The sequence below is a fragment of the Fonsecaea pedrosoi genome (genome assembly GCF_000835455.1).
Source record: "Fonsecaea pedrosoi CBS 271.37 unplaced genomic scaffold supercont1.2, whole genome shotgun sequence".
NCBI lineage: Eukaryota > Fungi > Ascomycota > Eurotiomycetes > Chaetothyriales > Herpotrichiellaceae > Fonsecaea > Fonsecaea pedrosoi.
The window spans coordinates 539,568-565,350 of NW_013550614.1; the positions used below are offsets into that span (position 1 = coordinate 539,568).

The 25,783-nt window shown below is 52.4% G+C and overlaps 11 protein-coding genes across 11 annotated transcripts; 10 read left to right on the forward strand and 1 right to left on the reverse strand.

The window, feature by feature from the left end:
• Positions 1-592: 592 nt before the first annotated feature.
• Positions 593-2,394, forward strand: Z517_02157 (uncharacterized protein; the record flags this gene model as incomplete). The annotated part of the gene is made up of 3 exons (XM_013431268.1): positions 593-715; positions 772-1,166; positions 1,215-2,394. The coding sequence occupies 3 exons, from the start codon at positions 593-595 to the stop codon at positions 2,392-2,394; spliced, it is 1,698 nt and encodes a 565-aa protein (XP_013286722.1).
• Positions 2,395-3,117: 723 nt separating this feature from the next.
• Z517_02158 (uncharacterized protein) lies at positions 3,118-3,949 on the forward strand (the record flags this gene model as incomplete). Its single annotated transcript, XM_013431269.1, has 3 exons — positions 3,118-3,219; positions 3,275-3,547; positions 3,644-3,949. The coding sequence occupies 3 exons, from the start codon at positions 3,118-3,120 to the stop codon at positions 3,947-3,949; spliced, it is 681 nt and encodes a 226-aa protein (XP_013286723.1).
• Positions 3,950-5,127: 1,178 nt separating this feature from the next.
• Z517_02159 (uncharacterized protein) lies at positions 5,128-6,290 on the forward strand (the record flags this gene model as incomplete). Its single annotated transcript, XM_013431270.1, has 2 exons — positions 5,128-5,286; positions 5,340-6,290. 2 exons carry the CDS (start codon positions 5,128-5,130, stop codon positions 6,288-6,290), a joined length of 1,110 nt encoding a protein of 369 aa, XP_013286724.1.
• Positions 6,291-7,102: 812 nt separating this feature from the next.
• On the forward strand, positions 7,103-8,197 carry Z517_02160 (uncharacterized protein; the record flags this gene model as incomplete). The annotated part of the gene is made up of 2 exons (XM_013431271.1): positions 7,103-7,771; positions 7,844-8,197. The coding sequence occupies 2 exons, from the start codon at positions 7,103-7,105 to the stop codon at positions 8,195-8,197; spliced, it is 1,023 nt and encodes a 340-aa protein (XP_013286725.1).
• Positions 8,198-9,163: 966 nt separating this feature from the next.
• On the forward strand, positions 9,164-10,141 carry Z517_02161 (uncharacterized protein; the record flags this gene model as incomplete). The annotated part of the gene is made up of 2 exons (XM_013431272.1): positions 9,164-9,860; positions 9,912-10,141. The coding sequence occupies 2 exons, from the start codon at positions 9,164-9,166 to the stop codon at positions 10,139-10,141; spliced, it is 927 nt and encodes a 308-aa protein (XP_013286726.1).
• Positions 10,142-10,382: 241 nt separating this feature from the next.
• Positions 10,383-11,205, forward strand: Z517_02162 (uncharacterized protein; the record flags this gene model as incomplete). The annotated part of the gene is made up of 2 exons (XM_013431273.1): positions 10,383-10,702; positions 10,752-11,205. 2 exons carry the CDS (start codon positions 10,383-10,385, stop codon positions 11,203-11,205), a joined length of 774 nt encoding a protein of 257 aa, XP_013286727.1.
• Positions 11,206-12,166: 961 nt separating this feature from the next.
• Positions 12,167-13,278, forward strand: Z517_02163 (2,3-diketo-5-methylthio-1-phosphopentane phosphatase; the record flags this gene model as incomplete). Its single annotated transcript, XM_013431274.1, has 3 exons — positions 12,167-12,433; positions 12,528-12,708; positions 12,788-13,278. 3 exons carry the CDS (start codon positions 12,167-12,169, stop codon positions 13,276-13,278), a joined length of 939 nt encoding a protein of 312 aa, XP_013286728.1.
• Positions 13,279-14,870: 1,592 nt separating this feature from the next.
• On the forward strand, positions 14,871-15,716 carry Z517_02164 (uncharacterized protein; the record flags this gene model as incomplete). Its single annotated transcript, XM_013431275.1, has 1 exon — positions 14,871-15,716. One exon carries the CDS (start codon positions 14,871-14,873, stop codon positions 15,714-15,716), a length of 846 nt encoding a protein of 281 aa, XP_013286729.1.
• Positions 15,717-15,990: 274 nt separating this feature from the next.
• Positions 15,991-17,884, reverse strand: Z517_02165 (uncharacterized protein; the record flags this gene model as incomplete). Its single annotated transcript, XM_013431276.1, has 4 exons — positions 15,991-17,047; positions 17,121-17,283; positions 17,359-17,783; positions 17,862-17,884. The coding sequence occupies 4 exons, from the start codon at positions 17,882-17,884 to the stop codon at positions 15,991-15,993; spliced, it is 1,668 nt and encodes a 555-aa protein (XP_013286730.1).
• Positions 17,885-18,836: 952 nt separating this feature from the next.
• On the forward strand, positions 18,837-20,285 carry Z517_02166 (uncharacterized protein; the record flags this gene model as incomplete). The annotated part of the gene is made up of 1 exon (XM_013431277.1): positions 18,837-20,285. One exon carries the CDS (start codon positions 18,837-18,839, stop codon positions 20,283-20,285), a length of 1,449 nt encoding a protein of 482 aa, XP_013286731.1.
• A 956-nt stretch (positions 20,286-21,241) lies between these two features.
• Z517_02167 (uncharacterized protein) lies at positions 21,242-23,345 on the forward strand (the record flags this gene model as incomplete). The annotated part of the gene is made up of 5 exons (XM_013431278.1): positions 21,242-21,331; positions 21,378-22,001; positions 22,059-22,318; positions 22,396-22,910; positions 22,969-23,345. 5 exons carry the CDS (start codon positions 21,242-21,244, stop codon positions 23,343-23,345), a joined length of 1,866 nt encoding a protein of 621 aa, XP_013286732.1.
• Between the last annotated feature and the right edge of the window lie 2,438 nt (positions 23,346-25,783).

Sequence of the window (25,783 nt, forward strand, 5' to 3'; positions counted from 1 at the left end):
ATACCTAGTTGAGCAGAAGAACAAGAGAATCAACTTCGCGACCAACCACCCTTCCAGGCGCGGGGTGTGTGTCTGGAGATGGATACATCCCGACCCCGCCGTGATCCGGCATCACCACCTCATGCCAACCGTGCCAGCTTTCGATATACTGACGTCAATGGGCCAACTTATTCTGTTGCCTTTGTGTCTCCTAGCTGCCCTCCCCTGGAAGTGGCCGACGGATCAAACGTATTGGCTCGTCTCCCCAGATATGATACCGAGGCAGATCATGCTCGACCCCAGTAACCCCGTTTTTACAGACTAGCTATAGCTGGGGTTATCCGACCCTCAAATTGATTGCCGTGTTCAGCATGGAGCTATTTCCCGATCCGGAAGCTAGAAACTGCTCTCGACTTATGGACACGCAGTCGATGGACGGACTTGGACCAGTCCGCGTCAACCATTGCCCCAGTCACCGGCTTTGACCAATTCTTCTCCAAGACAGTGGCGGTAAAGAAGTATTTCAAATGCACGCTGCTCCCCCTTCCATGCTCTCTTGCTGAGATCTGTCTTCAGGTGCTCGACAGGTACGCCGGTGATCAATTCTCAGAGAATGCTTTCATCCACCACCTTTTCGCTTGTGGCGATTGCACTTCTGACTCCGCTTGTCCACACGCAGGCTACGCTTCCTCAGGTTGATCTCGGCTATGAAATCCACCAGGCGATCAGTTTCAAGGTATGTATTCCGATGGTCGCAAACAGAATCTCGCTCAAACTGACTCCACTTCATAGCAAACCGGACAGACGTACAACTTCTCAAATATACGTTATGCACAGCCGCCCATAGGTAACCTTCGCTTTGCTGCTCCTGTGCCACCCAGTGGCAGAAACAATGTGGTGCAGAACGGCAGTGTCGACAGAATCTGTCCGCAAGCTATTCCGGGATGGTATCCAATCTCCTCCGAGTTCGTTCAGTATCTCATAGCAGGGAATGCGACCTCGTTCAACTACACCCAGGCCGAGGAGCAGCTTCAAATTGCCTTGCAAAATGCTAAGCCTACCCCACCAGATCCACGGATGTCTGAAGATTGCCTGTTCTTGGATGTGATTGTGCCCAAAAAGGTCTTTGACGGCTCGAAAAGTAGAGTCAGAAGACGCCAAAATGCGGGTGCTGCGGTGGTGGTCTGGTAAGTTCAAAGAGCTTGATGTCGACACCATTTTCTTACTGGGATCAGGATCTACGGCGGCGGGTATACTCTCGGATCCAAAGAGGGATCTGGAAATCCTAGTGGTCTCATCAAGGCTAGTCAGGCCAACGGAGGTGAGGGCGTCATCTTCGTGGCCATGAACTACAGACTAGGCGCTATGGGTTGGCTTGCAGGCCCTACCTTGCAGGCAGCCGGAGGAGTGTCTAATGCAGGCCTTTATGATCAGCGTCTGGCTCTGGAATGGGTGCAGAACAACATCCATTTGTTCGGTGGCGATCCAAACCGGGTCACTGTCATGGGCGAGTCGGCCGGAGGAGGATCAATCGTCCACCAGATCACCGCCTTTGGGGGCCTGAAGGAAGTCCCTTTCCAGCAAGCCATCTCGCAATCACCCGGCTATCTTCCGACGCCGTCATATTTTGTCCAGGAAAACGCCACGCAGTCGTTTCTGTCGCTTCTCAACGTCAGCACAATCGAGGAGGCCAGACAAGCATCCTCTGAGGCAGTAATCAAAGCCAATGCACTGCAGGTGGGAGCCTCCCAGTATGGAGGATTTACCTACGGGCCAGTTGTTGATGGGGTCTTTGTGCCCGCGCTTCCTGGTACTCTGCTCAATGCAGGGGCATTTGCGAAGAATTTGAGCGTCATGGTGTCACATACACTCAGCGAGGGACCATCTTTTACGCCACCCTATGTGCAAACTGACGACCAGTTGGAGAACATGATAGTCATGCTTAATCCTGGCACACCTCCCGCGGCGGTAGACTACATTGTCAAAACACTCTATCCAGCTGTCTATGATGGAAGCCAGCCTTATAAGTCTCCCATTGAGCGAACTATCCTGTTCGTCACCGAATCGTCCTTCACCTGCAACACATACTTCCTCAACAAAGCTTACAGCAACAACACGTACTCGTATCAATTCGCCGTGCCGCCTGGCTTCCATGGATATGATGTGCCATATACCTTTTACAATGGCCAACCCACCAACCTCACGCAGGACCTGATTGCCCCAGTGGCCAAAACCCTTCAAGCCTACCTCACGAACTTCATCCTGTCGGGCAATCCCAATGGACAGGGACTGCCACCATTCCCAATGCAGGGTCAAAATGCCAGTATGAACTCGATTTCGACTGTGGTGGCACGGGTTAAAGATGATACATCAAACCAAAGATGTGCGTGGTGGGAGAAGTCACTGAATAATTGAAGAATGGATGGATAGGGTGGATGACGTGGACTAGTGACGTGGTGGAATGCGGTATGAAGTTCATATGGGCATTCAGCCCCGCCAGGGAGGTCGTCCAGTCTGAAGGTGTAGTGATATATGGAGTGAAAGGGTGGCTTCCAGCCCCTTCAACGCATCAACCAACTCGATGGTCGTGGAACTGGGGAGCTCTTCATTGTCATTTCCGTCGCTTGTCTGAAGTCCTTCACCCGCCCATCTCCTTTTCATCCACACACATTCACTCACTCACAAATATCCCTCGCGAGGACGAAAATGTCGAGTTACAAAAACTTTTCCACAGACTCGGTTCGACCCCCTGAACCGGGATCAAATCCGTCTGTGGTAAGTTAAACCTTGCTCTTTCGAGTGGGTTTTTTTTTCTCGGTAAGTCTCTGCCAGCGTTGAGCTGTGGCATTTGGATGGCATCACTTGTCAGCAACGTCTTGGTTGCAGGTGAGTGTCATCTGGGACTAAAATGTGAATCTACAATATATCACTTATTCGATTCAGGGAAGGAGCAAGTGACGATGGTCAGGTGATGTTGTTGTTGGTGTTGGTGTTGAGGGTGACAGTAACAATTCTCCTTCTCCCTTTCTCTCTCTACCTCCCTCTGCTTGATCCTTTTTCAAGAACTCTTCAGCAAGGCCTCGAACGTCTTCTCCATCATTTTTCCCTCTGCATTTATTACTATCACACATTCTCATGATGGCATTTACACTGTCCGCATTGCTTTGCTCGCTCCTCCTGGTCGTCTCTCCATTCGTGAGCGCGTACTACGAGAGGTGGACCGCTCTTCCCTACTGCGCTGTAAGGTCGATCCATGAAGTTGTGGCTCGTTTCCTGAGGCTGACCATACTCACAGCAAGATTGCTTCACCAAAGCTGTCAACGCTTCTCTCTCTACCTGCGCCCATACATCCCTTGACTGTTTCTGTCGAAATGTTGACGCCGTCACAAAGTTCGACCTTTGCCTCCAAGCCAACGTGCCTTGCAACTCCAACCCCTTCAACCGCGATATCGAGACGTTCAAAAACGCCGTCTTCTGCAACGCTTCTGTGGATAGTGGCTTTGATTACACGTTGATCAATGGCGCAAGAACTATCACTCTGGGAAGAGGTCCTTGGGGAGGTTATTGGGTTACAGTCTCAGATCCTACTCAGATTCAGGCATGTCGCATACATACTTTACCGTGCATGACTCTGTCCTGTGCCTGAATGGCTAATATTTTGCAGACGTTGTCAACCTCTCCATCATCTTGGACGTCTAACACCTCAATCACTGGTACCGACCCAGGCTCTGTTACCGTGACCGCGACTCAAGTGATAATCACCAGCACCTCGACTGTTGTCGTGGATTTGCCCCCAAACACCACATCAAGCGGCAACCTGAGCAGCCCCTGGACTGTATACTCGACCCCGAGTGCTATGGCAGTGCAGTCTTTCAATGCTGCTGTTCGTGCTCATGCTGGCACTCTGGAGATTGTAGAGAAAGGACTGGGCGTTTTGGTGACATGGATTCTCGTTGGCAAGATATTCTAGTGACGGGAAGACGACTAAGCTATTTCAGCAGCGTCATGCAAAACCAATTCCCTCTTTGGATACTGGATGGACATGGAAGCCGGATTGAAGACAACTGGAGCTAAGATTCAGCATTGGGCGATGGTGTTACCTGAAGGACGGCACGGTGGTTGCACGTTCGACAACACAATTACGGCTCACCGCTGGCACATCCGCGACTCTCTATTGATGACTAGCCATTGCTGCATGCTTCTTACCGTTCACGATTTCACATTTTATGCTGTGCGTCTGGAGTGGTTCTGCAAGATATCTCCGAAGGGTGACACGGTGCCTTCTTTGTGGAGTGGCTCTACTTTTCTTGGCGTTATGCTTCTTCCTCAAAGGCATCATGCATAAATTTCCAAGTGGTTGTGTATGTCCATGCTATCCTCTCTACAGACTTTCAGAATCATTCCAGTTGAGATTATCGCCATCAATTCTTTGCGACTTGTCATTCAAAACGTTTGAGACCCTGACGCAGCCACCAATGCCTACCTCTTACGAAGTCTCTGACTATGGTGCGCCGTAGAGGGCTAACAATTGTCTCTTCCACTTTCTGCGCGGGACCGATGATCAATGTTTGGGGCTTCGCATCTTCCGTTCGTTCAACCGACCTGAGTATGACACATTTTCATAGCATCACAGCAGCGCACGGTATCACTGCTTCCAGATCAAATCTCGGCCGGTGTTTCTCAACAACAGTGGCTTCCGACTTTCATCGATGCCTATAAGTTCTTGTTGTTTTCCAAATCGCGGTCGTGGGCGTTGGTCATCGGTTTGTGTACATTCTTCCCTTTGCAATCTGACCATTCGTTGTATCCTCTTGATAATGCAATAGCCCCGTCTCTCAGTCCATCGTTATGGCTGTTGCAAGATCAATTGTTTTGTTCATCCTTTCTCTGGCTGTCGGCTATACGTGCGCCCAGTTCGACAGCTGGGACGACCTTCCTTCCTGTGCGCAAGAATGCTTCAACGAAGCCCTCATGTCCGTGATCAGCCACTGCGGAACTACAAACAGCGTGTTGTCCATTCGTCTCTGCACCTGCTCCAGTTGCACCTACAGCGACACATTGAGCTCCTGTCTCTCCAGATCTGGCGGCTGTCGAGATCAGGGGCAGTCAAATGAAGTGCTGATGACCAACGACCAGGTCTTTTGCAACATGGTCGTTGACGCAGCTGTTACCTGGGGAATGCGATCTGCAGAATGGACTGTGGGTGGTGGATTTGGAGCGACTATGTCTACGACCATCAATCCGACCTGCTCAACTGTGGCAGAGACATCTACGCCGTCGGATATTGAGCCGGCGTCGACGACGTGGGTATGTGATCTTCAAGCTTTGACCGTGGAATGACTGTTTCTGACGCAGCAAAGGCGGACATAACTTTCTCGTACCCTGTCCTTAGCTCGGACACCTGTGTCAGTCCCGCATGTACGCCTAAATACTCGACATTTGCGACTGGCGTGGACTCGTCTCCGTGTACTTCGGACATCAGCTCCTCTTCTTACACGCCCTCGAATGCAATCTCAGCCCCTTCCTATCTTCTTCCCTCATTCGCCTCCGGCTCTGATTCCTACAGCGCGACGTCTCTTGTGTCCCCCTTGACTGGGACCCAGTCCACGTATACCCAAGTTTCGCTAACCCCAACAGCCACGTGTACTTCCGGTGTCTCTGGGAGTGGCTGTCCAGAAGGTCCAGATTGTTCCCATAATACGACAATCACCATCTCGATCACAAGCACATCGTACGTGACGACAACTGTTCACTCGAGCTTCCCTTCAAATAGCCCTGGAGGCCCTGCCACGCATTCTGTGTCTACGTCCGAGTCATGCCAGAGCACGACTACCGATGGGGGGAACGCGACAGGTACCATAGTCATTTCGACGTCTGTTACAAGTGGGCAGCAGTCTGATAGCGGCTTGGGATATCCGACACCGAACCCACCCCTGATCACCTTGACATCGGCTGGATCAGCCACCCTCAGCAGCAGCAGCGCGTACGGAAACAGCGGCTATGGTAGCAGCATAAGCACCAGCGACACCGGAGCCTCTATTACCATTACAGGTCCTGTAACGCAAAGCCAATCTCCATCTCCACCCCTGACATTCACGTCTCATTCTATCACCAGCTACACTACAAGTACAGGTATTGGTACCACAATCACTACCTTGACGAGCCGGAGTACAAGTACGGGCACAGGTACAAGCACAAATCTCCTTCCAAGTCAGACCGGGGGTGCGGGAGAGCTGGCGTTGCCATTTGAAGGACTGGATATGGCGACGGTTCTGTTTGTGAGTGGATGGATCTTGGTCCTTGGTTTGTGATTAGTTAGGTAGGTAGCTAGGTAGTTCGTGGAGAAGGAGAAGAAGGAGGCGATGCGAACGAGGATCTGGAGAAGGAGGAAGAGATGGATCTAGTGTTGGACAGTGAATCGATGGACTCCTCACATGTGGTCACGCCCGTGGATGCGTGGTTTGTACGGTAATTGGGCACAGCAGTAGCCGTAGCGGTAGCAGTTTTTCTGCTCTTTGGGTTGATGGTCGACGAGTCATTCGGTCCTGGTGATAGAGGATAAGAAGATAAGAAGATCGTGGATATCACAGGGTCACAGGGTCACTTGATGTGTATAATTATGCCTCCTCGTCGACCTTGACCGAGAGAAAAACCGTGAGTTGCCCACTCCTCTCCTGACGGGCGTGAACAATGAACAACGGATATTGATCATGTCCCCTATCGCCTGGTCTCATGACCTATGCTTAGTGTCATGCCTCTTTTTTTCTCGTCCCGCGCGTGGCAGTAGTGGTAGTGACATTGCTACTGACGAGACTCGTGACATGTTTGGCTGGCTCTGTTGCGGACTTTCTGGAGTAATTTTTTTTGATCTTCGTTCTCTGAAGTTTCTAGATCTAGTCAAGTCACGAACGGGAATCGGAATCTGAATTTGAACATGAATATCGAATAGATTCAGGCATGCATACATGCATGTGTACATGTGAACACGAAACACAACCTGCATCTCATCTCGAGATCGGATCCTATCTTGTCTACACCGTCCACTCTCTACTGTCCACAGGTCGGGAGAAAGAACAGCGGAGAGAGACATACAAAAACAAGGCGTAGACCCGCCTACCTCGATATGACACTGCTGGCCGGTCTCCTAGCGCGGGCGGCCCTTGTCGGCAGCGCTACTGCACCGCTTCAGCAGGCTGTGGCTGGCACCCCGTATGTGTATACAAACTGGACGCAGCTCCCGACTTGCGCGCAGACCTGCTACAGCGCCGCGCTCCTCCAGGCCTTTGGGTCCTGCGGCTCCATCCTCTCCGGCGGCGGGAATGTGGACCTTTCATCTTCCTATGCATCTGCTTCGGCCTCTGCCACTGTCGCTGCCACTGCCACGACCACAGCCACGACGAATGACAACAATGTGGGTGTTATCGACGACGACTCCCCCTCCGCCGTGCTCCGGCGATGTATCTGCACAGACTGCTCGTACCGCACAGCCTTAGCAGCCTGCTTGAGCGGGTCTTGCACGACAGCAGAAGCCTCGGTCGACGACATTTTGTGTCTGAATGATCGCGTGTTCTGCAACGCCACCGTGGACGCCACCGTGCAGATGTGGGATCGCAATTTGATCTGGGTGGTTGTGGTTGGTGCGCAGGGCGATGAGTCGTCATTGTCGCCAGGAACTCCACGGGAAATGGCTTGGACTTGTGCGACGGGGACTTCAAGTGTTACTGAGACGGCCACTGCAGTCACCAGCAGTAGTAGCAGTACCAGCAGCAGTAGCGCCTCCTCAATGTCTCAGGTTTGTTTCCCCTCTTTGCTCTGCGTCCCTTTCGATCAGATTGACTTTACCATACTGACGGGGAGAGAATAGACCACCGTACCAGCCATTCGAACGACGACCATCACGGCGACTCTGACGCTAGACCCCTCTTATCCTAGTCAGGCCACCAATCCAAGCAGTGTTATTACTTTGACAGTTCCGTTGGGGACAGGAAGCGATATCGTCTCAGCTTTGACGTCGACATCTACCACTCTGAGTAGTTCCACGCCAACAACAGCTCCCACGTCCCTGCCGAGCATGACAACGCATTCATCGAGCCCGTCGGAAAGCAGCATCGTCACCCTCGCTTCTGTGGCGGCAAGTAGCTGGGCAACCCCGCCCTCTCGTTCATTCAGAGCGGGAATTCTTCTCGTGTCAGCTGTGATCGTTGGTCTCGTCTATTGACCACACTGCATCCGACCATCGATATGAACCATATATCCGAAGGGTCTGGCAAGGTTCGGTTTTCTTGCTTGATCGGGACCAACGCCTGGTCAAACAGCATCGGCTCGTCACCATTTGTCCTGAAGAATACAGATTGTTGGGGGGGTTGTTTCCCTCCTATGCAGAGCTATCTGACCCCGGAATCGTGTTGTGTCGGTTCGTCAGCGTTTGCAGGTCGAACATATCATCAAGGATGGTACACGTACATAGGACTTATACAACTAGACGACATGGGGATGGGGAGCGGTTGTTTCAGACAAAGGACGAGGTACTTAGTGCAAGTCTTGGAGAGCACCTCATATGAATAGTAGAATTAACACTTGCCCATGCCTCACCATTATGTGTCATGCCGTGATCCTATCCTGCTAATTGGTCGTAGTTGGGCAGCAATACTTCGTTTACCCCTCTAAGATGCCACTTTTGGCTGCTCATTCATCCGACCATCAGGCCAAACGGAAATTGTTCTCACCGACTTGATAAAGACTGAGTTTGTAAGGTTGATCTCAATTGCATGGGGACGACAGAACAGATTCAGATCTCGATGAGTTTCAGACGGACACAACACGTTCCATAGTCAGTTGGCAGGCTTCCCAGCTGCAGACAACACAGACAAGGTAGACAAGGTAGACAAGGAAGATAAAGGCGACAAATGAACAAGATACCCTAACACTATTGGTTGCTATTTGCGCTTGTACTACGTATACACAGCCTCCCCGTTCACTGCGGTGGGCGACAACGCACAATATTCCTATTTCGGGCCGACAAATACGAAGCGGTCGAGGAACACGTATATCACTACAGGTTCTTCCCATTGATTGAAATGAGCATGCTCCTTGTCATATAGAGCAGATCAAAGCGGTAGGAGCAACATCTTCGTCTTCATCCTCGTCAGTCCGAGTGCAAAGCCAAGTGGCTGACCACAAAAGTATGGCCTCACGCGATCACATTCTCCAGTTGAAGAAAACTACTCCACCAACTACCAAACAACCCACATTCATTTCGATTCGAGATGCACCAGAAGCATCACATTTTGGAATGAACGAGGTAGCATGCCTCGTTTTCGGCGCCCAACGATTTCATGTGACATCGGGATTGAATGCGTGTTTTGGAGTGTTTCTGGTGTCTCTGACAGCCACCGTATCTGCGCATATTCCTCCACGCCCAGACCTCCAAGATCCAGACCCGCAGGCTGGCGACAAGAATCTGCTCGCCAAAATGCACGAGTTCGCTAGTCTTTACAAGGCGAATGAAAAGCATTTCACCTCGTACCATGTTGCCTTGATCTGCGCCAGATTCGAAGGGAAGGCTGCATTACCGGACAAGAGGGACTTTATCGTGAAGTGTCTTAAGAGATTCAATGTCGATTTTCCCATCCAATACTACGACGTCAAGTTTGCTCGCGAGCCACGCTCCGAGAAGCATGGCACGGCCTTTGTGGACGGCGGGCGTATGGACGGCGCGGTCCTCTATCTTGAGGATGACCCTGTCCTACGGGTACACAAGTCTTCAGATCGAGGCAGTCAATCGGCAACTCCGCAAGAAACCCACCATGCGAATCCGATATTCCCCCGCCCTTGCACAATTCCACCAGATGCACACGCAACGGATCAACCTAGCGACCAAGGTAAGCCAATCTGAAGCTTGGACATATGTGAAATCCAAACCCGATCACCAGGCAAAGAAGGTCGAGTCGTGGAAGGCCCATCAGGGTCCGCGTCTATCAGAGCCGAGGAATTGGAAAAGGCTACAATTAAGGGCAATACTGTCCTCGCTTGTAAGAAAGTACCGGTTGTATACCGACTTATGATGCTGCTGATAACGAGAAGAGGGGAAGACATGGGAGTGGATTCGAGAAGTTTGTCGTTCTTTCGCCGATTGGAACTACCTATTTCCTCTGTAACATGAGTGGTTTCACAATACTTTACTCTTTTTCGCCCCCCCCCGTACATTTCGAGTTCAAGTGTTTTTAAACTTAGCGGATAAACCTTATTGATAAGGGCCGGAGCTATTAAAGTGGGCGCTAAACCGAGCCGACGCGTTACCCCGCCAACTCGCTCCCAGTAACTCATCATTCTCTCCTGTTCATCTTCATCCCTAATTCATCCTCTTCACTCTTTTCAATGGTCCTCTCGGTACGATTGAACCAATGTGGTCCGCCGAGCCAACTCCCCTAACTGATACAGTTGCCTCTGGTGATGTCGAGAAAGTCAAAAGCCTCCTAGGCTGGCCCGCGGCCAACGACATCCATGATTTCACGGTCCAGGACAAATTCTACGCAATGCGCACTGCGGTGGAGAGGGACTATCTGTGGATCGTATCTCTCCTCCTATCGAAAGGCGTCAAGCCTTCTCCTTTCGACTTCTGCACTGCGGTGAAGAACCTCTCGTACCCGATCCTCGAGCTCATGCTTGATACGGGATTTGATATTAACGCCGCCTACCAAAAGGATTATCCTCCATTTTGGCGGTTGGTTCTCCCCCACAATCAAATCCAACAGAAATCTGACTTCGCGTAGTGATGCCTTTTCTGATTTGGAGCTCGTCCGCTGGCTTGTCGAGCATGGCGCCGATCCTAACGCTCCTACCATGTTTGGCCTCACACCTTTCACCATTGCTGTTCAATGTGCTTCTTTTGAGACTATCAAACTGCTTCTCGAGCTTGGCGCATCAGTCCAATATGGCTACCCTCTACATTCTGCTGTCTGGAACAACCGCGAAGAAGAGATCATCAAGCTACTTTTAAGTAGCGGTGCGTCGCCCAATACCATCGAGTTCGAAGGACAACCTCAATCGTACGTTGACTCTGTCACCGGGGTCGGAACACCGCTCCACGTTGCCTACATGGTTGGTAACCATAAGCTGGTTCAGTTACTTCTCGAGCATGGCGCCGACCCTAAAATCAGGGATACCAGAGGCAGGCGGCCCGCTGAAATCCACAAAATCAAGGGTCATCTTACTGCCTCCATTTAGGGCGAAGACATATGCGTCGAGTCCCACGATGAGCTGTCGCCGAGCTGGTAGTTGTGTAGATACTTGCTTCGACGCTAGAAAGCCTGAGTTTAGGTTAACGGCAATGCTTGGTGAGGCGTGTTCAGATAATCAGATGTATGGATCGCGGATACAATATATGAATTGCAGCCGCAAAGTCAGGGTCGTTCAGATTACTTCACCTACAAGTGGTTGCCACGAGGCACTTTCGCGAATTTTAGAACAAACAAAAATCCCGAGACTAATATCATCGAGCGAGGGACCTTATCTCCTTTAGTCGCTCGAGACCTCGACGTGTGACAGAGCAGATGGCTTGTTCTTGATCTAAACAATTGAGGTTAACTAGCGGTCTTGTAGGGAGAAACTCATCTAACCTATAGAACCTGTCTCCCATCGATATTCCTCAAAATCATGATCTAGTATGTGTTAGACCACATAATTAATTCCTTGACCATACCATTCAATCCATACTCCAAGCGCAGTGCCGTCTCTTCCGTAGATATGGAGGGTTTCTTCACCCATGGGAGGGCGACGGCGCACAAGTTCAGTGCGACAGGGGGCGGTGAGCATGTCGAAACACGGGGCCCAGTAGAGAAGTCGGTACTTTTGCGTGTTGTGTCGTATCATAGCGCAATGCCACGCATCCCCTCGCTGATGGTGGCCGAGACTAAGAGACGCATGAGACCCCGCATGATGTCGGATGTAGCCGTTAAAGCCTTGGCAGATAGCCTTGTTAAAAGTACCGAGTACACGTACTAAGACGGCGGGTGAAGGAAGGTCCGGCGAAAGGTTTCCCCGTCGCCGACAGAGACATCAGCTCCGAGCTTAAAAAGCAGGACCACAAGTTCCTCTCAATTTCCAGACGTTTTCTTGATGGGAAATGGAGCTCTGCATTGGTCAATGCAGATCACCCTCTCAAGCCATATTTAAATAGACCGACACAATGGTCTCCACGCGTTCCACCAAAAGGCGCTCTCGCAGCCCCGTCGCAAAAGCTGCCGAAGGGCGTCCAGCCAAAATTGCCCGAAAGAGGAAACAGGCCGTGAAAAAGCCGGTCAAATCTTTCAAGGGTGTAGAGGCTGTTCTACTAGATATAGGTAGGCAGATTCTCGAACATGGCACCATAGCAGTGCGGCACGGCACATTGGCTAACAGCAAACCCCGATCAGAGGGCACCATTTGCCCAATCACGTTTGTGAAAGATACTTTGGTAAGAAGCCACCAGCACGTATGCATCTGCTGCTTTTTCCACATTCGAGGCTATGAACGGGCAATTTAAGCACCCACTCACATGAGCGGAAAAGTTTCCATATGCCCTGAAAGCGCTTCCTGATGTTCTCGCTTCGAAGTGGGATGACCCGGAATTCGTCCCCTACCGCGAAGCGTTTCCTGAATCAGCAACTTCATCTCCTGAGGCATTCGAAGCTCACGTTAAAGATCTCACTGAGCGGGACGTAAAGATTGCTTGTTTGAAGAATCTGCAAGGTAAACGGTATTCTTTCGGGCGACCCGACACGCTCGTCCCTCTCCATGCTCACAGGTAGCCAATACTGAGTTGGAATAGGCTATCTGTGGGAGAATGGATACAAGACACATGTATACTCGACGCCTGTCTACCCTGATGTGCTAAGCTCTCTGGAGACCTGGTCATCCTCTACCACTTCTGGCGATAGCAACGTCACCAGCAAAGAGATATCTATCTACAGTAGCGGGTCAATCTTCGCACAGAAGCTTCTGTTCCAACACATCAAAGACCCTTCTTCGCCCGAAGACCCCAGGGCTGTTTTGGACAAGCGAGACGTTATCAAAGCGTGGTTCGATACGACGAATGCGGGTCTCAAACAAGAAGCCAGAAGCTACGTAAAGATTGCGGCGGAGCTTGGCAGAGGTCCCGGCGAGATCCTGTTCTTGAGTGACAATGTCAATGAGGTGCGGGCTGCGATCCAAGCGGGCATGAAAGCAGCTGTGGTGGACAGGCCAGGAAACGCGCCGCTGTCTGATACAGAGAGAGATGAATTCGAGGTTGTGGAAAGCTTTGAACAGATTGAGCTGTGAGACCAACTTCCTGGCGACATCTAGAACTGCCCATGGAGACTGATGAACGACGCGAAATTTACGTCTGTGATCGGTGTAGCTGAGTGTACATGATCCGTAAGGCGATTACCCTTCCTATCGTGCTATTGCTGATCTCCGTCGCTGCAGGCTCTTCTATCTCACGGCGAATCTTCACACAATCTCTAGTGGCTCGATACTTTACTTCCAGATACCTGACTCCGTCGAGACAACAGAGCATTAAAACCTTCATAAATTCAGCATCCAAGCATCCCTTTCTTTCCCTTTCATATGATCGAGAAACTGTGCTGGTTGTCAATGCGCGGCGGACCCTTGTATTTGAATTTCTCTCTGCCACGGAGGGCCAATAGTCGTTGCAGCAGAAAACGAGCAAGAAGCGGTTCGATGCTATCCTGGACACGGGGTCCATCCTTCCAGAATTCTTTAATTTCCGGAGTTCACAGTCCAATTCAGAGCAGAACCCGAAGAACCGGACCACGCGGCTGTGGTTTGAAGATTGACAATGCCGGCCCTGAATATGCTCGAGGCATGAATCGCAACGAAAGAAGAGGGTCGACGCCGATCATCCTTCCCCACAACCTGGTACAGGACCCTCGCTTCTTACGAAAGCTCTTCGTTTCCAGTCACAAAGTGGCCTGAAGGCCCGAGATACATAACGTGGCACCAACCGAGAGATATCGGGCCGCTAACAATAAGGGTCCTCCTGCCCTCAAGATTACGCCCGTCATTGTCGCCAACGCAACGTTTCAAGTTGATCTACTACACTAACAGCCGTCGGTATTACCTTCCCAGTCCATTGACGTTGAGTACAGCTTGAAGGAAATACGGGGTCTCTGGTCTGTTAGCGGGTGGCCTTACATCAAATTTTCCTGGCCGGGTCCAAAGATCCTTCGGAAGGACCAGCTTGGCGAGCCACCCCCAAGTTTGATTACAGAAACTCTCAAAGCCCTCCTCCCTGCTTTGCGTTGGCTGCCTTTCAGGCCATCCAGGGCATCGCTTCAACATGCTTCGTGATAGGACGATGAGACACACCCACAAATCAAACTTCCCGCTCCCCGAAGACAAACAACATCCGTCACGCTGTGTTGCGAGCCCCTGAGAATGTGATTCGATCAAACATCGACCCCATGGTCTCACACGATAGAAGGGCATCCTCCTGATTGAAGCCGTCTACTACAGAGACCGCTTCTTCTACCAATCATCGCTTCTCATTGCCTTTCAGGGTATAGCATTGTAATCCTCAATGCCCTCAAGTTACGTCGGCTCCTCGCATGGATTTTTCTCTAGGTCGCGGGGCCAGTTTAGCTCAAGATTTGAATTCTCTAGAGAGGCTCAGGGGACTCAAGTTGAAGAACCGTGCTCAAGAAGTAGGTCAAGCATGATACGACTTCTCATCCCTGCGGTATTGCGACTGGCCTATTGAGCTTGACCCGTGCTCTTGGTCCTCCTGTCTGACAATTCAAGCATGAAATACGCGGTTTGCGACTGGTTTTTTACATAATTCGCTACTTGAACTTCCATCCCTCTCGTCGGTGCCGGTCGCGAATCGGAGCGCACGACTCGAGGGGGAAAATATGGCGGCAGACACAGCAGCGCACCGAGACCCATATATCATGTCCCGCGACACAGTGGCGTCTGGCAGACTGACCGCACAACACTATCTGATACTGAGGAGGCTGGGATGGCTGCTGCACCCGGACATTGCAGCACGGATTAGGGGCCTGCGAGGGCTCGAGATAGCGGATGTCGCCTGTGGCAATGCCATCTGGTCTCTCGAGATGGCCGTGAATTATCCACATGCGCGAATAACTGGCATCGATATATCCCCGCAACAGTTTCCGCCGCAGTTCACGCTCCCGCAGAACGTGGCGCTGGAGATCCACGACATATTCCAGCCCATGCCCGACAGATATGTGGGCCGGTTCGACGTTGTCCATGTCCGGCTGATCATGGCGGCGGTCTACTTCCAGGACAAGGACTGGGTCATGCACAACATCGTCAGACTCTTGAAACCAGGCGGGTTCATTCAGTGGATCGACGCCACCGTGCCGGTCCTCCGAGCCATGAACGACCCACTGAGATATCCCGGCGCGTTTCTAGAACCCCCGGCCATCACGGCGCCTTTGACCAGTCTGTTCTCCCACACAGAATGGCTACGGCATCTCGTAGCGGAGCTCCAGCGCCACGGGCTCGTCAACCTCCGTCATGTCGACGTGCCTCCCGTACCGTGGCTCTCGAGGCAGGACACCGACAATGCGATTTGGGCCTTGACAGATATCCACGAGGGCTTGAGGGTCAGAGCACCAAAGGAAGTGTCGGACCTGTTTGGAAGAGCTGTGGGCCAGACCCTCCAAGACATCAGAGAGGGCAGGGTCTACTATACCACTTATTATACAACCATTGGTCAGAAGCCTGGGTAGTCCCCAGTGTGGGCCGTGTATTTTTGACGCGTTAATCCCCTTCCCTAGGGGCGGCTGGCTCAGCCTTGTTAGGGCGACCAGGTGACTGGAGAGGATCGTCCATCCACCGAAACCCACAGTATGTCCGGACAAACAAAAGTTATCACCATGATTGGATGGAGACCATGTCCGAGATAGATGGCACTGTACCATGAAACCTTTCGAACTATTTGTGACATACAATATCCATTGTTTCCTATTCTGTGACAAGTTTTGTCCATGTCCTTGTGCCCTCCTACGCAAACAGCAGCGACTTCCAGTCCTTGTTCTCCTCCCACACCGCTGCCACTTTAAGGCAGGTCAAATCCTCGAAGCGCTTCCCGACAATCTGGAGCCCAGCCGGCAGCTTCACGTCTGGGTTATCCGGCGCGGGCACAAACCCCACAGGCACTGAAATGGCCGGGTGGCCGGTGGAATTGAACTGTGCCGTGTTGCTGAGCACACCTAGTGGGTAGGAGAGGGCCTCGAGAGGTCCGCCGGGGAAGCGTCCAGAGGGGTTACTAGCTCCCCCCGGGAAAGGTAATGCCGGCATCGGGATCGTGGGCATGACCAACACGTCGACCGAGGCCAGGACGGCGTCGTATGCCTGTGTCGCCTTGGCCAGCAGATTGGTGCATTTGGCGTGCAGACTCGCGCCGTATTTGGCGTTGACGTACAGGTACCGCATGTACAGGTTCTGGGCGCCGGGGCCCAGGGCGTCGAAGAAGTCTTGCGAGAGAAACGCCTTCTCACTCGGCCCCATGGCCGGGGCGACAGGGGCAACGCGATCCGTCAATTCGAGGTTCTTGCGCCCCGTCGTGTCTCCGAGCAGCGCCTCCCGAGCCCCGCGCAGTGGCAGGGCGCACATCCAGATGACGCTGATGTGGTCGTGGGTCGGGACCGAGACTTCGACCACTTCGGCTCCCAGTTCTTTGAGGTCCGAGATGGCCGAGTGGCACGCTTTGGCCACGTTCGCGTCCATCTGTTTGCTGGCGAAGCCTTCCTTGAGGACTCCGACCTTGAGGCCCTTGAGGATTTGGTCTCGGGGCTTTGCGGCTCCTGCGGCCAGGAATTCCTCCAATGCGCTCGAATACCGCAAGGTTTCCGGAGCCATGGAGAATGGTTGACGGTCATCGATGCCATCTGGGCCGGCGATTGCTTCAAGCAGCCGCGCACAGTCTCGCACGTTAGCCGTCATGGGCCCGGCGTGGTCGATGACGGATTGAAGCCCAAGAATTCCCGTGTACGGGACTAGACCCCAGGTCGGCTTGTGCCCAACGATGCCACAGAATGCTGCTGGAATACGAATCGACCTATTTGCCTCGGGCATTAGTCGCAACGTTACCTTTACAAGGGATGCTGCAGGGCTGGAGGATCGTAACATACCCACCCTGGTCGCCACCCAAGGCCATGTCTGTAGCGCCGATGGCGACCAATCGTCCTGATCCACTGCTCGAACCTCCACATGTATAACCATCTGCATAGGGGTTATGGACGACGCCGGTGTAGGACGTATTGGAGATGGGTTCCATGCACGCGTTCTCACATGCTGTGGATATCCGAGGTCAATCATTTGGACCGTCTTTCACACCAAAGGACACTGATATATGGTTTCGATACTTACCAGATTTCCCCGTGATTATGCCGCCAGCATCCAGAACCCTGGTCACAATAGTGGCATCATACTTGGGAATCCACTCTCCGTTGACAGGAGGAAGGCCGTTGGTACATCTCACGCCAGCAACGGCAGTATTGTCCTTGACTGCCACGGTGCGGCCGGCCAGCAGAGTGCTTGTGGGAGCGACACTCTTGATGGAGCATCGTGTTGCCCAGCCGCCTTTGTCATTGTCCTCGGGAATCCGAATGTCTGTCCGGACATACCGCTCTGGATCTGGGATCGGGAGACTGTCGTCTTCCTCGAACACGAGCTGTGCACAGTCCTCAAAAGACCCCAGAAGAACCTGCCAGTCTTCAACTACACTGTCAGGTATTGATAGCCCGGCAGCTTTGACGAGCGCTCGAACTTCAGCAGCGTCGAGCTTTGTTCCTCTATTGCCATTAGAGAGTGTCACCCACTGGAATACATATGGCTTTGATAGCGAGGTTTTACATGGAATGACGACTTACTTTCCCAACGATGCTATTGCCATCCTTGCAGTTCTCCAAGTTCTTGCAGTCCAACTGGCTTTTCACTTCGCATGCAGTGCTTCACGCTTCAAGACATATGTCAAGGGTCTTCTCCCCTTCGCTTGCAGGCCTACCGGCTACTTCTTATGGTCATGTCTGTGACCGACACTGACCTTCCAGATTCGAAGGAATGCTATGCCAGACCGTGCCGACTTCCGGGCATTGGGATCCATCGCCAAGGCGCATCGAGGAGGTTGCGATAGTCTTTCGAGCCGTCCACGAGCCCGGGTCTTGACTGAACCGACTCTTGCTTGATAAAGGACGGAGATACCGTCCGTGGAGCCGTTGGACACAACTATCCAATAGCATCCCGATGTGGAATAGCCGAAGCACCTCGCGACGAAAAACACAGATAGTGAAAGTGGAGATATCCGACCTCGTCTCGAGAAATAGCGGCTCGAGAAGCCTTGCACGTGATACAGCCGAAGTTTGTCAGAGGTTGTGTATAGGCGGTATCTGGTTTTGTCCACTGACAATGGTAATGTTGGGTTCCCCTCTATCTCTTGGGAGAGTTTACGATATGCCGCGACTTCGCCCATCGTTGCCTTTCGCGGAAGGCAAGCATGATAGCCAGGCACCTGTCGTCCCAAACACATGGCAAAGAAGTACATTTTACCTTTGGCACAAGTCGACAAGGTCCTGATAAGAGATTCCACCCGGTATCCACCAGGGAGAGACCGACGAGACTGACTCGCGGTGGCGGTTGGTTCGCTGGACCGGTATCTCTCAGGCGGGAAACGTGGTTAGCCATGTCCTGACAAAGATGGGAAGATAGAAAGAGATACCCATTCCTGATGAAGTATATATCAACGTCCCCTTGACACCTGGATCCTCGGGAATTTCGCCAAATCCATCCCTCAGTCAACTCCTTTGTTTTCAAACAAGTCACCGCTCCATTACCCTGGTATCCAAAAGATGGACAATTCAATCACGGAGAAAAAGCCCGACGTCGAGGCTACAGCCACACCGGCGACCCCAGAGGATGAAAGGTCCAGATATGGAAGCGTCGACGAGGCCGAAGTCTTCGTCACTGGGCAAGGTGGTGTCAACTTCCGAACAGTCGGCTGGATCAGAGCGTCCATGTTCTTCCTCAAGATGACCTTTGCCGCGGGGGTGCTCTCCATCCCTGCCGCGCTCTACAATCTCGGTGCCGTTGCGGGCGGCATCTTCATTGTGTTCTGGGGCCTGCTCAACACATACTGCGCCGTGCTGCAAGGTCAGTTCAAGCTCAAGTACCCCTCGGTCCACACCATTGCAGACAGCGCATACATTGCCTCTTTGAAGATGGGTCTCACGAAGAAAAACGCCTGGGTCGTGAAAGAGATCACGGAATTTGTCTATCTTTTCACCTGGATCCTCTGTGCGGGCGTCTCGACGCTCGGCTTTTCCATCGCCCTCAACGCCGTCTCGAAACACGGCACTTGCACCATCACATTCGGCTTCGTTGCCTACATCATCGTGGCCTCGGTTGCCAGCATCAGAAAGATTCACAATCTTGGCTGGATTACGTGGGTCGGGTTCATCTCCATCGTCGCGGCCATCATGATTGTGGTCATTGCCGTCACGATACGTGATCGTCCAGCGGCTGCGCCTCAGACAGGAGACTTCGACCTTGGCTTCTCGGCCTCGCCTCCGGTCGGGGCAACCTTTGCCACCGCGTGGTCGGCTTCATTGGCCATCTTCTCCTCTTCGGCCAACACCTCCGGGTTCGTTCCCGTGATATCCGAGATGCGAAGACCACAGGACTACTTCAAGAGTGTCTATGTCACCATGGCCTGGATCACTTCGTCCTATCTGGCCCTGGCCATGACCGTCTATGCCTATTGCGGCAAATGGGTTTCCTCCCCAGCCTTGGGCTCGGCCGGCCCGACCATCAAGATCATCTCATACGCCATTGCGATTCCGGGCCTGATTGCCGGCACCATGATCTGCGTGCACGTGGCAGGCAAGAGCATCTTCGTCCGCATCCTGCGAAACACCCACCACTTGACCCAAAACACAAAGACGCACTGGGCGGTCTGGTTGTCGTGCACGTACGGAACGGGCCTGCTCGGCTGGATTCTGTGCGAGGCCATTCCCTTCTACGGCAGTCTGGTCTCGCTGATTGGCGCTCTCGGCTTCGGGTATCTGGGTGTCTGTATCCCCGCCATTCTATGGATGGTCTTGAACGAAGGCGCCCGGAAGGGTACCCCCGTGAAGATCTTCATGTATTATCTGCACGTGGGCATTTTCCTGCTGGGCTGCCTGATCACCGTTGGAGGGACGTACGCCAACGTGGTGAGCATTATCGATCAATACCGCGCCGGGCAGGTTGGGTCCGCGTTCAGCTGCCTTGACAACAGCAATACTGTTGCCGGAGGCTAGAGGTGGACGGAAACAGCGAAGCCCCAGGTCTCCGGAACAGATTTCCTGGCTGACAAATATGAAGGAGATCTGGTCCCAATGAGATGAAAGGCAAAAGACTCGCGTCGCGGATGATGTCTCCAAGCACTCGCGGGCAGCGGAACGCGCTGTTACTGGGCAACAACACTATCTGTCTGTCTTAGTAGTCTAGAATCAGACACACAGAGGCATCGGGAGACTCTTGCATGGTTTGGCTTCTAGAGAAAACGGAATACATAAGATGCCGAATAGTCCTAGTACCAACGCCCAAGTACTATGCCGCCAATCAAAGCCTTTCGGAATTGCCGACCTGCCGTATTAAGAGACCGCGGGGTTGGTTTTGTTATATCTTCGAAACACCCTGCTCGTTATCAAGAAAGCTAGACGAGCAATTTAGCTCCCGCGACCGCTGCTGGCGCAATCCTAAACTAGACATCCGGAGGACTCCATCAGGTGTATATCAAAGTTCGACTCCAACCCCAACCCCAGAGATAGGAAAGGGCAATATAGGAGATAGGCACCTCCACGTGCATAAGATAAGAGGAAGGACCACTTTCGCAAGGCGTCGGGTTAATCCGCGACCACTTCAAGCACAGTTTCCACTTGGGGACTCTCGGCGCCAATGTTTTTGGACAACGATAACGCTTGCCGAAGTACCGGATGGGGAAGGAATGGGAGGCTGGGACCCCCGGTCTATATCTCGGGACCCTCGATATTCCAACATCTCGCAACGAGGCTCGAGACGTAGGGTTGCAGGTAGTGGTCATACAGACAGTTCCTCGACACGATGCCCTCCCACGAGAGTCCCCGGCATACTACCACGCGCCTTCGCGTAACGACAGGCTGGTAGGTGCCTCAATACCCCTGTTCAGAGCGTTACTGTTGGTTCACCGCTGCAAGGATGACAACGCCGCGTTACTGATCCAGAAACGGTGAATATGCAGCCGTACATGCCGCACGCGGCACGTCAAATGCGACGAACGCAAGCCAATCTGCGGCAACTGCGCGAAGAAGAATCGGCCATGCTTGTATGAAGCCAGGCCGCGCGATCGAAGGGCCCCGAGCTCTGACCAGGCCGATACCACGAGTCGATACAACGATGCCCGGGGCTCGAGTATCGGCACCAATACCGCCGTCAATTCCAGGGTGACTTCGCCGTTCCTAGGACCGTCAACCATTGACAAAGCTGAAGCTGTCACGACGCCTGCCTCCTTTGGACCCGTCCTTGCTCAATATCTCAGTGAACAGTCTTTCTCGTACGACTCGTTCCAGACTTCTCATCACGGTGTTTCCAGAGACTTGGACCACCATGGCGACGAGTCTCGGCAGAGAAGGACTTCGAACACCGCAAGTCCTTCCTTATCAAGGCAAGGCGGGAGACACGCTGGGCTGTTCTCGCCGAGTCGTCAGGATAGAGACTCAAGCCATAGCTCGCCTCAAACTTCACCATTGACCGTCTCGGACTCCGTCCCTATCAATGGACACCCGGCAAGTATACCTCGCTCTCCAAGTGGACTGTATCCGTGGCATGGTCAGCTCTCTGGCCTAGGACACAGCGCTGTCTCCGACCGGCGGTCTACCAAAAGTGTAACCAAGAGCTCGCCTCCTTTTGAGGAGGTCGGATCGAATATTCCCCTGTATCTAACTGAGATGGACCTGTTTGTCCTCCGACACTTCGTGGAACGCGTCGCAGGCTGGGTATGTAGACGTGCTCCCCCTACAGTAGTTCGTGCATGAGCTCACATTCTCCATCAGATCGATGCGTTCTCCTCGGAAAATCCATACTCAACTATTGTCCCTATCTTCGCTCTGGAGTGCCCAGCAGTCTTGTTCTCTTGTCTTGCCATTGCAGGAAAGCAGTTGGCGTTAACAAGGGCAGGTGCTGAGGCCCAGATCACCGAGGACGTCGCGGTCGAGTATTACCAAAAGGCACTCAAGGCTTTCAGCACTCTTTTAATGGAGGCAGATTCAGCTTATAGTGACAAGATTCTGGCATCCAGCATCATGCTCTCTGGGTATGGTTTCATTACCCTTTTCACTTGGTCCTGACCTTCAAGGCGAAAGAATGATACGCTAATTTCACTCTACGTAGCTACGAGATGCTGGATATGATGGGGGAGAGTTTCAGTTCACACCTTCGGGGTATCGCCTCGCTCCTTCAACTGTGGCGAGTCAACGGAGACTCCCCCGGGATCAAGGGATCGGTTTTCTGGACGTGGTTCAGATCGGATTCGTGGGCAGCTTTGCATGCTGGACGACGCATGTTCTTGGACGAAAGCTACTGGGAGCCACGTGCGGTGGACTCTTTTGAAGACTTGTCTCATGTGGAAATTGCAAACCGTGCCCTGTTTCTGCTTGGACAGTGCGTCAGCTTTTGCAGTGGGGTTCAGTGTCGAGACAACGTGGAGGGTTTGGAGGAGATGAGCACAAGACAAAGAAAGAGGGACAAGATCCGAAGTGACCTCGAGCGGTGGAAAGGCATGCTTCCGCCTGCGATGACCCGCTTCTATGTGAGCCTGGCGCAACAAGAAGAGCAGGATGAGGACTACACGGCTCATCCGCACGCGAGGGACATATCATCCATATGGTATGTGTATCCACACTGTGGTAAGCACACTCCAGGGCCTGAAACCATTTCCGGAAGACATACTAACCAAAGAACCAGCCGTCGGGATCCAAATGTACCACGCATGTCAGATCTTGCTGGCGCTCAGTGGACTCCCATCCTCGTCCCGACGGCAGGGTCAGGGTCATGGTCATGGTCAGGGCCAGGGCATCTTCACCGCCACCGCCGAATCACTGTCCGTCCGACGGCTGATCAACCGGTCGCGCGAACAGATCCTGCTCATCGCCAATTCCGGGACTACCGATCCCTTCAGCTTCACTTCGACCCAGTGTCTGTACATTGCAGGTCTGGTGACGGAGGGTGTTCAAGAGCGACGTCGCACTATTGAGTTGCTCGAAGAGTGTCAGAGGCAGTCGGGTCGCCGCACTGTGCAGATTGCCGACGAACTTCGAGCGGTGTGGGCGGAAGAGTGGTAGCGCAGCAGCCTCCGGGCCTCGAAAAGCTTTCAACGATTGTGTAAAACTGGACCTTTATAGTCAAGTGTAATGACGCTGTACATCCCCATATTGCTCTCGAGGGTGACAGCACAGTGCTAAACAAAACAGATATATGATATGTCGTGTCTTGCCTCTTGATATGCATGTCGTAACCATCTACTGACCTGGTCTGTCCTGTTATCCCGAAAGTTCAATCCAGCGTGTACAGGCACCCACGTGCATTCAACCTCAGACGTCTCCCTTCGTCAACGTGTGGACAGAGGTCTCGCTTTTCGGACTGTCGGTCAACTATTGTCAGTGAATCTGATCAAATTAGCAAGTACGAGGTAGTAATATCTCCTTCCCACCCCGCCACTGAACCACCTCCCTCCTAAACTACTTGTACAGTAAGTAACCCGACTACCACCGGCCACCAGTGCCACATATATTGATAAACTTCCACATATAAGTACATACATGGCCTACTTGTACGAGTAACACCTTCCTTGACGTGCCTGAACACATGTGAACCCATCCATAGGACTTGTCCCTGGACAGAGTACCCGGCTCGCCGGTACAGTAAAGGCCAAATTATTAGCGCGACCATATGACCTATTCAGGTTAGAGCCTCATCGGCCGGCGCCCAGGCACTTGGCGCTCATTCGGGCTTAGCTCAAAGTGTATTGTGATGTCCTTCTCCACCGTCTCCCGACCTAAAAAGGTTTCGGAACGATGGCGAGAGAGGGTAGTGCTGTCTGTCTAACGAAGGGGAATATGTAGATACACGGTTTAAATAAGAAGAGACAAGGCTAGATGGTACTCTGCACAGCTCGTATGGTCGGGAAAATCTTGACGTGTTGCTTTCTGCCGAGAGCTAGCCAGCTGGCTGGTTGGCTGGCTTGGTTTCTTGCCCCATGCAGCCATTTAATATGTACCAAAGGAAAAGATTTTGTTTGGGAGTTGCAGGAAGGGTCCCCTTGTCTCCTCGTATTCTCGAACGTGCTATTAGTAGAGCCTAATCCTTGTAATGTCCGTCCTCCAATCGACGCCAATCGCTAGGTGATAGTTTGTGTAACACACTCGTTTTGTCCGTCACTGACGAATGTCACTTTTGTTGGCAATCAGGCTGAACCCGCGGTGTAGAGCATTTGTGACTGTGGACGCGCTGAGTAATATTTCCATCCGCGCCTACGCGATGAAAGTCCTTGGTTGCGTTTTCGAATGTGCAGATTGTCTACCTCACTTTTCAGCCGCAACGTTACTGTGTCATCCCCTGTCCGAATTCCAACTCCGCATATGATCGTCACGTACAGACACCACCTGAGACAGGCAGCCGGGCAAAGCAAACCAATCAACAACCTTGTCGTGCCATTGCTACTTGAACTGCTCGAGTCAGAGCGGTGGGATCAAACAGAACATCACGTGATAACCTCCTTTAGAGAAGGGCTTGAGCGCCTGAAATTTGCGCGGGGCCGCGATATGCCCCTCGATATGCATAGCAGCTCGCCGACCCAGGATTTTGATGAACGCATCTTACAGTATCAGATCCTCCGGATCCGGCAGAATCTGGACTCTGGACGCGCAGCCGGAGTAGTCTTGAGAATTTCCTCGTTGTCAAAGAGACCGCCAGCGCCTGGACAATACCCTTGGTCTCCACGGGTTCCTGTCGAAGAATTGTGACAGAACAATCTACCACAACACCCTGCATGTGGGTGAGGGGCAGCCAATATTTCATCGGCTGGCGGCTTTCTCTCATTGCGCTTCTGAGGCAATGTACTGACATACTGCAGGATTTACTAAGACCAGGGCACGCATATCTTTCTCCCTCCTACTCCAAGGACGGATTTCAAAGCACCGTCCCGATATTCAATTCCCTCCGTCAATTACCCGCGAGACCTTAGCGCAGCCTAAATAACTCCGCAAAGGAGGTTGTCCTCATCAAGGATGGGCTACGTCCCACCGGTGCATGCGTTCATTTCATTCTGCGAGCTTGATCCTCTTGATCGTGGAGCATCACTCAGAATACTAAACGGTGAGTCAGAAGCTTTGAAAAGAACGACAGCGTACAGCATACACGCGATATCATTGAGGGTATATAGCTCTTTGAACCTTTTACCTACTTTAGGCCGATGACCGGAAATAGACACTAGGGTTTCGTAGTACCAGCCCAGAATAAAGGCTACGAATAATGCCTGTGATTACTATCATCCTCCAGGAAGGTTAACATTTCCTAGAGGTTCTGCTCAATCTACCGTAACCGGGCGCAATATGTCTCGTTTACCAACAAATCATATCTTCGTGAAGAGGCGGGGTAAGTAACGGATGCTGGAGGGGGCTCCTATAATAAATACGCTGCCGTCTGTCCAGCGGTCATGTCTTGTTACTCATTTCGCGATTCTTTCCAGTCCACTACAGGTCCTCGGATCAGCATGTCCCAT